The 10,253-nt window shown below is 39.9% G+C and overlaps 1 protein-coding gene across 1 annotated transcript in view; it reads right to left on the bottom strand.

The window, feature by feature from the left end:
* The window catches only part of DNAH5 (dynein axonemal heavy chain 5), a 212,920-nt gene that overhangs the window by 115,808 nt on the left and 86,859 nt on the right, over positions 1-10,253 (bottom strand). Inside the window, exons 34-39 of the mRNA XM_019646195.1 lie at positions 8,082-8,260; positions 7,492-7,679; positions 6,966-7,160; positions 4,293-4,427; positions 3,351-3,458; positions 893-1,046 (exon numbers count right to left, since the gene is read on the bottom strand). Of these exons, the coding sequence (XP_019501740.1) occupies positions 893-1,046; positions 3,351-3,458; positions 4,293-4,427; positions 6,966-7,160; positions 7,492-7,679; positions 8,082-8,260 (959 nt within the window). The remainder of the gene's footprint in view (positions 1-892; positions 1,047-3,350; positions 3,459-4,292; positions 4,428-6,965; positions 7,161-7,491; positions 7,680-8,081; positions 8,261-10,253) is intronic.

Raw genomic sequence — 10,253 nt, 5'->3', positions numbered from 1 at the left:
AAGAGCGCAATTATGGTGCCAACTTGGGCCAGTGAAGCAACATCCTCCACAACTAGACTGAAGAACAAAAGAACAGAAACTTGTCTGTTCCCCTTCCCCCAATTCCCCAGTGCTGTTCCCATCCCCCCAATTCCCCGATTAAAAAAAAAAAGGTTAACTTTATTTAAAAAAAAAAAGAAGAAGTTTGGTGATGTTTTGTGATGAGAAATATGTTAAAGGAACTTAACTTTAGTTTATATCAATTAGCCTATGATAAAACTGATTTTCTTCTACATCATTGGGCTTAAAGTTACAGTTTCCAAGGACCTATTGATGACAAGTGAGGACTTACTGTATGCGGAATCTAAAGAAATGAAACTCATAGAGTGATCATTGCCAGGGGTTGGGGGTGGTGGGAAATGGGGAGATATTGGTCAAAGGTACAAACTTTCAGTTATAAGATAAACAAGTGTGGGGATCTAATGTACAGCTTATAACTATTAATGCTGAATGAAATATACTTAAATGTTGTTAAGAGAGTATATCTTAAATGTTCTCACCACAAAAAAGAAATGGTAACGATGATGTGAGAGGATGGAGCTGGTAGCTAATGTTGTGGTGGCAATCATTTTGCAACACATAAATATATCAAGTCATTAAACTGTACACCTTAAGCTGACACAGTGTTATATGTCAACTGCATCTCAGTAAAGGTGGAAAAAAATGTTTTTCCTCTGTGGTCCATTAATGTAATATGTTACCTCTAAAATGCACCCATTAATCAGTAAAGCAACATTCTCTCCCATAAAAATATATTAATGTATCCACCTTTGTGTCCCTCTTGGGGCATTTGAATGTGTCACAACTATTTACATGTGTCACCCAGAGTAACGCAGCTTAGCTGCTCCCTTACCTGTCATAGCTTTCATCAAGGTATGGATGCAAGTGGTTTTCCCTGCCCCACTCGGCCCCAGGGTCATCATTCCATGCCGAACTCTCTGTGTTTCAAACAGCTGGATGACTTTCAGTCTCCAAGGAGGATGGTTGATTAAACCAGCTTCCTCAACCTGAAAACACAACAAAACGCCCACATTGGGCTATCTCATTGTGCTCAAAATAAGCACAGACATGGAGCTGGGGCAGGGGTAGAGGAATAGAGGATTATTGTTTAATTGGTATGGAGTTTCCGTCTGGGAAGATGACTAAAGTTCTGAAGCTGGATGGTGGTGATGCTTGCACAATAACGTGACTGTACATAATGCCACTCCACTGTCCACTTAAAACGACTAACAGGGCCAGCCAAGTGGCTCAATTGGTTAAGAGCACGAACTCTGAGCAACAGAGTCACCGGTTTGATTCCCACATGGGCCAGTGAGTTGCGCCCGAGCTAAGCTGCCGCTGAGGTGGTGAGAACGTGTGCTCTTAGCAGCAAGGTTGCGGGTTTGACTCCTGCATGGGATGGTGGACTGTGCCCACCCGCAACTATGATTGAATATGGCACTTTGAGCTGAGCAGCCGCGAGCTACCAACAGGTGGCCAGATGGCTCAGTGTACCACAAGGTTGCCAGTTCGACTCCCACATAGGATGGTGGACTACACCCACCCACAACTAAGAATGAAAGTGGCGACTGGAATTGGAGCTGAGCTTGTGCCCTACACAACTAAGATTGAAGGACAACAACTTGACTTGGAGCTGATGAGTCCTGGAAAAATACAATGTTCCCCTTCCCCAATTCCCCAACATTGTTCCCCTCCCCAATTTCCCCAAAAAATCTTTAAAAAATAAAAATAAAAATGGCTAACATGATAAACTTCACATGTATTTTACCAAAATAAAAGATACATTGCATAAAAGACTATGTTTATATAGACAAAAAGCAGGCAAACACAATCAAATGTTATGCCAATCTAACAAGACAAAGCTACATTTGTCTTTGGGAATTGAATATGTTCATATTAACATTTTATTATATGTACATCTTAGGAACAACTTAAGAATAACGACTCAAATACCAAAATGTATTTTAAATGTTTAATTTAAAAAATGACATTTAATAACTAGGAAGACTTCTAGCATACCAGGTTGACTAAAATTCCACATAAATTTCAAGCTCTCTCTATAAATCCACCGGCTAGTTATCTATCAAATACATGTATGTAACTTACTCTGTGCCAAACTATTCTAAGTTTAATCTTCATAAGAACACTATTAGGTTAGTACTATTGGTATCTTCATTTTACAGGTAAGGAAACTGAGGCACAGAGAGACTAAGAAATGTGCCCATGATTATTCCTTGTAAAGTTATGGAGTGCGGATGGGAGCCCGAGAAATTCAGCTCCACAGTCCATGCTCTTAGCCATCATGCTATGCTCATGCCCACTATGAATGATGCTTCTATTTTTACTTAAATAATTTTTGGATAATAAACATGTATCCTTTTTTGCTATATATTGGCTCTTCAGATTTTTTTCTATGCTACAAATTACAAATGTAAGTCACCTTATAAATTACTTTATATGTGGCTTTTTAGGTAATGCTACAATTAATTTAGTCATAAGATGAAGAAACCATTTGCAAAATGAATTATAACTCTTACCTGATTAGGAGATTAAGAATTTTATATACAGACTTTTTAGAAGGAAAACATCCATTACATACTACCATATTAGATTTTTATAACAAAAACCATTAGGGAATTAAAATGTATTTCATATTATGAAATAATCACCATTTCTATACCACTTTTTTCTCCAAGCTCTTCTTAGGGAAGGAAACTGAGGCACAAGGTTTACTAATTCATTTCCATTCCTAAGAAGACTATAAAAAGTTAAAACTGCACCAAGTATCATGGTAACTCCAGACACCTGATGGTACCCAGAGTGTGGTAGATCCTCCAGAGCCCAAGGAAGGAGTCACAGGTGATCCTGGGGAAAAACAGCGACAGCTGAGGAGCCACATGAAATCATTGCAAGTGACACTCGGTGGCGGCAAGGGCCCAGAGATCAAAGCAACATGCAAACACCAGGGCGGCAGACAGAGCCACAACTGGTGTGGCAAGGCCACCAGCTGAGTCCCGCCGGCCCCCTGCTGGCCCATCACATTTCATTTTGGACTCTGGTGTGGAATGGTTCCCATCAGTAACAGGGCCAGGAGCACGTAGCCAACAGGGCATGTGGCTGTGCGGTGGCAGGAGACCCTCGTGGCGGGAGGAGTGCTATCAGTGGTGCGCAGTGGACTCCCTTAACACAGCAGGCAGGCCTCAGGGGCTTGTTCTCAGGACCCACAGATTTGGGTCCCACCAGCTCCGCTTCAATCCTATTAAATTCAGGTGAAACAGACACGGTACTTGACGCCCTGTGAAACGTATTACCTGTCTACTAATTGCCGCCTCCAGTTCGGGGTAACCTGCTTTGTCCAGAAGAATGTTTGGGAAGAGGTCTTCAATCAAACTCAAAAATAAGGGCTCATCCTCATCAATCTCAAAAAGAAAAGAAAAGCAAATCAGACCAGCTATTTGGGCACAAACAGCAATATACTGAGAAACTGAAAATGCCCGACACAGCCCAGATTATTCTATCATAGCCATTAGGAAATAAAATGTCACCTTTCTTGAAATTAAGGAATGTTCCCATAATGTTTCAAACAAATTAAAAGCTATTTATAAAAAAAAAGAAGGGGAGGAAAGGGAGGGGGAAAAGGGAAGGAAAAAAAGGAAAGAAAATATTGCCTACATGACCTTTCCATAAAATATCCAATTTGGGGGGTTGCCACCTAGTGTACAATTTCTCATTTAAATTAAAATGAATTTTTTAAATGATGGTGGCAAATTCATGAACTGGAATTTGGTTCATATTTTTATTCTGAAGCAAGAAGTATGTCATCCTGTCACCCTGTACATAGAGCCACTGACACGGGACAATTGATTATCAGTCTCTCCCATGAAATGAAAGAGTATGAAATTATTACACACTTGTAAAGTTTACATGCAATTTCCTGTCATGCTCTTCAGGCTTTAAAGAAGGTGAGATTTCAGCTCTAAAACACAAAATTGATTCAAGGTGTTTGGAAACTTAGCATGTGGATTTTTAAAACTCCATTTCAATTCTATTAGAACAGGCCTGTTAGACTACATTGGAGTTACCACAAAAATAACTTCTGAGAAAGTGCAATTTGAAGTTATGCTCTCCAGCACTTTATCAGACAATCAGGCATTTAAAATGAGCATATAAATAAATATTTCTAAATCTCACTGGTGTTTAGTTAGTTGAACAGACATTTAAGTGAGCGCCACATTTCCATCTGTGCCTCTTACCAATTTAGAAAGATTCATGTCTCGCAGGACACGCATGACAATCGTGGACTCCGTGTCTGTGGGGTTGGTTCTTTTGGCTGATCCCAGCGTTCGCAGGACTGACAGAATGTTACGCAGACCGAAGTCATAATGTACCTGACGAAGGTGAGGCACACCGGGCTTAGTTTCAATATTAACTTACACACGGAAACGATACATGTCTGGCAGAAGGCCTATTTGCAATAATGAATACGTGCTGATTTTCCTTTAGAAAACTTGTACAGTTAGTGGACCAAACATTTTTTTATCAATATATTTTTTGAGCAAATAGAGACTACCTAAAAGAGTCCCTTCTTGTACCATCATTAATTTAAGCCCTTAGATCAGAACTAATAGATACAACTTGATAGGGAGAAAGGAATAAATTTCCTCGTGGAGAATACACGTCCACTTGAGCTTCTTCTTAATCAACCATCCATTTTTTAAAAAGCCCTCATATCTCTAAAGCTGAAATTCTGAACCAAAAGTAAACTGAGACCTCTTGCCTGACCATCATACATCTATCTGTACTGATAAGTAAAAGGACAGGAGTATTGAGGAAGAAGAAAAGTAGTTAACATTCCAGGGTAACCTAGAGGACGCAAGAGTGAGGACAAAACAGCAGCCAAGCTCCCAGCTCCGTTATTGCCTTCATTCATGTTTACAAAACTCAATCACACCAAATTTTAGCACATATAAAGTAAATAATTAAAAACCAATTATCCAACCACTATGGAAAACAGAATGGAGGCTCCTCAAAAAATAAAAAATGGAACTACCATATGATTCAGTAATCCCACTTCTGGGTATATATCCAAAAAAATTCAAAGCAGGGCCTCTAAGAGACATCTGTACACCCATGTCCATAGCAACACTACTCACATAGCCAAGAGGTAGAAGTAAGCCAAATGCCCGTCAAGGAGTGAATAAACAAAATGTGGTCTATAGATACAATGGAATGTTATTCAGCCATAAAAAAGTAAGCAAATCCTATCACATGCTACACTGTGGATGAACCCTTAAGACATTATGCTAAGTAACATAAGCCCCTCGTAACAAGACCAGTACGGTATGTTCCACTTATATGAGTTATCTAAAGTAGACAAATGCATTGCAACAGAAAGTAGAATGGTGGTTGCCAGGGGCTGTGCAGAAGCGGAAGACAGGAGTTGTTGTTTAATGGGCACAGAGTTTCAGTTTTGTAAGATCAAAAGTTCTGGTGATCTGTTTCACGGCAATGTGAATATACTTAACACTACTGAACTGTACACTCAAAATGGTTAGGATGGTAAACTTAATGTTATGTTTTTTACCAAAATGAAAAGAAAACCAAAACAATAACCTGCTAAGGTAACTGACAGCTGTGTACATCATTTAATACTAACCATGTGGAGGATGGAGCACACACTAAGAATATTGAGATTGAGTTCCTACCTTCAACAAGTTTAAATTCCGCTAGAAGCAAAATAAAAATATAAGCAAGGTTGCATAAAAGTAACAATGACTAAAAGTACGAGTGGGTGGAATTAATCAAGGGAAACTCATCAGAATTGGACTCAGTTAAATCCATGGGCATGAAGTGAGATTCACGCAACATTAATCAAGAGGTCAGCTTGGGGCCCACTGTTTCATATGCGTTGACTCATTTCGTTTCACACTGACCTTGTGAGTAAGGGCTGTAGGGGTGAGGGAAGTAGAACTGAAATCTAAGAAGAAGAGGCAGGAGTCAGGGATGTGGGAACTTTTTTATATGCAAAAAACAGCATGGAAAAGTATTTCTTTGACAGAGAAAAAGATAAGAATGAGAGAGTAAAAGATGCAAAAAGCAGAAGAAACCAAGAACGGTGGTGGCAAAAAGCAAATAGTTAGGATCAGTCCAACCAGAAAGGCCCAATGGTCAGGGCCAGAAGGCTCTGCGTGTGATTAAACACTCACAAGGAAAGAACTTTCCCCAGTCAAGCAACAGATGAAGCCACAGCCCCAGCCAGAACTTGACTGCAGCCTTGTTAAGACTGTAAGCAGAGGATCCAGCTAAGTTGTACCAAGACTCCTGACCCACCAGAACTGTGGGATAATAAATGTGTATTGTTTTAAGCCAGTAATTTTGTAGTAACATTGTTACACAGCAAAAGATAACTAATACAGAAGTAATACATGGTTAAATCCGTGCCTCTTAACTCTGACGCCCCATAGTATCAGAACCTGCTACTCCAAACAGCAAAGGAAATTAGCAAGGCAGTTACAACAGATAAGACAGACAATTAGTAAAGCTTGGCCAAATACTTGAATGAACTTGGAAGTGAGAAGAGTAAAATGATTGCGAGGTTCCTGAAAACCATGAGGACACGTAACACATATTATGATGAACGTACAAGTGGGATAAAGAGGAAAAATTACTATCCATAATGCTTTGGGTCTTAAATCAGTCCAGATAGTATTCACTTCATTTCTATGCCATAAATATTAATTTCCTTAAATGCACTTCTTAATAAAATATGCATACAAAATTATTTTTGTAATGATACCACAGTCTACTCTATAGCAATAAGGTACTTTGTCAACAGCCCCTGTATACAATTTTTCAAAATGAGGAAATTACACTGAATAGAAAAATGAAACATGCATAAGTACATAGAGACCTTCAGAATGTCACACCTGCTTAGAAAGCTGCTCCTCACATAGCTTGTACAGTGTGAAAAACTTCCTGGCCAAAACAATGTTGTCTATGAAGCCACAGCTAGCCAACTTCACCCTGATGATAATCTGACGGTCGGGGACCATCATGGCCACAGAGCGGAAGTTAATCTTCAAGTTTTCAGGGAGTTCTTGCCGCCCAGCATAGCCAGGATTCTACACAGAAAATAAAACCCAAGAATGAATGATATGATCATGGGGCAACAAGTACCCATCACATCACCATGATATTCAAAGATCCATCATGTACACACCACAAATCTGCAATGACAACCAGAGAATTCATTTTTCCTATCTAACCTCTCTTTTGTCACTGGAGAGATTAAGTCATGAGTTGTTAATATGAGCTCTGTTTAACACCCAAGACTTTCAAACAGGACCGAAAATTACAATCCTAATTTCCATTCACAGACTGTAGGTGACATATGACCAAGGAGATGTATGAAAACTGTGATAAGAAGGCTGGCATTCAGTAGATCTTCCTTACCATGGTAAGAAAAAGTCCAAACTCAGGGTTCATAGTCACATTATCTCCATCAGTAAAAATAAACGATATTTTATGCTCCTTCTTACATGTCAAAATAATGGAAATTTGCTGGGCTGCCACTGAGAGTACTGGTAGATCGATACGGTTAAATTCATCAAAACAACCCCAGGATCCAGACTGTGCCAGGCCTTAGGAAGAAAATTAAATAGAAAATCCAATTAGTATGTAATTTTGGAAAGCCAAAGAAAAGGACATAATGCAGCTGCCAAGACAAAGCAGAGGTAAGTTTGTTCAAAAGTAAAGTTCAACAAATAGATTGTGCATAGAGTGCCCCCAAAAAATAGCTCTCAAAGTGGCACTTTATCTGTAAATACCCAACCTACAGTGATAAAGAAACATGACAAAAGGCAAGTGACACTGACATTTGATCCACGCAACACTGGTAAGGTTCAGATTTTCCAAAAAGTTTTACAAAATTGAAGAACAATGACCCTAAAATGCAGCCAACTGTTGGAAAGTAATTCTTAACACGATATTCCACCTTCATTGAAATTTCTCATCAAATAAAAATATATATATATAACCCTCACCTTTAAAAATCCGTCCAAGCCCTCGAAAATCCATCTGGTCCGAACAATTGAAAACCACAACATATTTCCCAAGACATCGCCCCATATCTTTCGTGGTTTCTGTTTTGCCTGTTCCCGCGGGTCCGGCGGGGGCTCCCCCCATGCTCATTCCCAGAGCTTGAGCCAACGTGATGTAACACCTTGAGGATTAGAGACATCGCTAGAACCATACCAGTGGCATCTAGAAGATACTTCTGGCAGATCACAGTGAGATGAAACCAGCACAAAATTAAGAAACCAATCAGCCAGGCCATTGTCCTGACATAACATTTTGTGGATATTATAATAACAGGTGTTAAGGAAAAAGGAGGGGGGCGGGGATAGTCTCTGGTCAAAGACGTTTGAGAACTCTTTAGAAGGTTAAACAGCCTTTCTGATGATACTGCATATTGAGAGCCTCCAAGTATGAAAAATAGTACATAGAAATTCCAAAACGAATTTTGCAACTTTTTCTCAAAAATCGACCACATCTAAAAAAAAAAAGTAGTATTCTAGGAAACAGACTAGAAACCATTAAAGTTGATGAATCCTTTTTTTAATCTAAGAGTTGATCACTTGACATAGTTGGGAACCAATAGTCACTTGAGATTTTAAACACACATTGCTAAATAATCGCACCTTAAATCTATTTCTGGGAGCATCCACTAAGAAATATATCTTTAGGACATGCCTTTCAGAGACAAGCGCAGGGCGGTCAGGGCACGTTTCCTGTACATGTTACATACACGCACATCGTCTCCCCAGAGCACCCTACATGCGTGTGTGGCCTCACATCCTCCTTTCTCTGCTTTCCTTTCCAATCTCTTTGTTCTTTTCAAAAAACATCACTATTCATGAATGGGATTTGAACTTTTATGTGATGTAGTAGTCTTTTCACAGTTCTATTATAGTTTTCTGCCTCCCCGCCAGACTCCATAAACTCTCTGCTGTTAGAATATGGGTCTGGTTCACACTTGTGACCCCAACTCCTGCCTAACCCCTGGCACCTAGTACTCTGTGAATATTTGTTGAATAAATGGCTTGTGCCAGTCGAACCATATACTCGTATCTGGTCCCACCGGTCCCAATAGCTACTGGAATCACAGATGAAGAATGCAACCATGGCACCAAATGAACAGTGACCCACCCCAGGACCCAGAGCTCGTCAACATGCAATTTAGCCAAATCCATCAGTAATGTTAGTATTAAGTATGCATTCCCATCGCACATAAGCCAGAAGTGCTTTTGGTGCCTGTTCTTAAACAGCATCAATTGTAAAATGCTGGAAAGCGTCCTAAGGAAACAATGATACATGCATCAGGAGGGTATTTTTCTTTGTCAAGAACTTGGTTTAGTTATAAACTCTGATTAAAGTACATGCTTAAGAAGAAACAAAAGGAAAGGTTGGTAAAGATTGTGCTATAGATGGCTGAGAAAAACAAGCCATAGCAACAATAATAATGCCTAACACTGACTCGGTGCCAGGTCTGGTGCTGGGTACCTACTTACACCACCTGTAGCCCACACAGAGAATCCAAAAGAAGGGAATCAGAGGAAGTAGTTGCTTTAGCCAGGACTACACAGCTGGTCAGGGCAGAGACCAGGGGTCAGCACTCAGGTGTAACTCACGAAGTTGGGAGAATACTTCCGAGAAAAACGCGTGTTGTTGGACCTGTCTACACTCCTCATCAAGCAGATAAGATGCCCCATCAGCCTCTGACTCCTGCTGTCCCATCTGAAGTGAAAGCAGTAGTCAGAACGATCCTAGCCTTCTCTATTTGTGCCCACATGTGGAAGGAAGGACGGTCATGAAAAACGCCATGAGCTTTCAGACTAAGGCACTACGTGTTGTTAGTGCATTATAATGACTATTTTGGTATCTGGAATATATGCAAGCCATCCACATGACACCCAGCTTCTGAGAGACTAGCCGCCAACTTTGTTGTATTTTCACCAGGAAGTCAGTAAAAGACACAAAATGTCAATGCCTCTGGCCTTTGATTTTTTTTTTTTTTAAGAATTAATGTTAGTGAGGAGTTCCTTTGTAAAAGCATAGCAAATCTTGTAATGGAATCCCAATGACCAGCAAAAAATGGTGACTCACTTCTCCCATATTCAAGTTAAAGAAAAATAAATAAGTGAACATTTAGGGTG

Source organism: Hipposideros armiger, unplaced genomic scaffold, assembly GCF_001890085.2.
Source record: "Hipposideros armiger isolate ML-2016 unplaced genomic scaffold, ASM189008v1 scaffold_98, whole genome shotgun sequence".
NCBI lineage: Eukaryota > Metazoa > Chordata > Mammalia > Chiroptera > Hipposideridae > Hipposideros > Hipposideros armiger.
The sequence above is the reverse complement of the archived record's forward strand: the minus strand, read 5'-3'. Positions and strand labels throughout refer to the sequence as shown.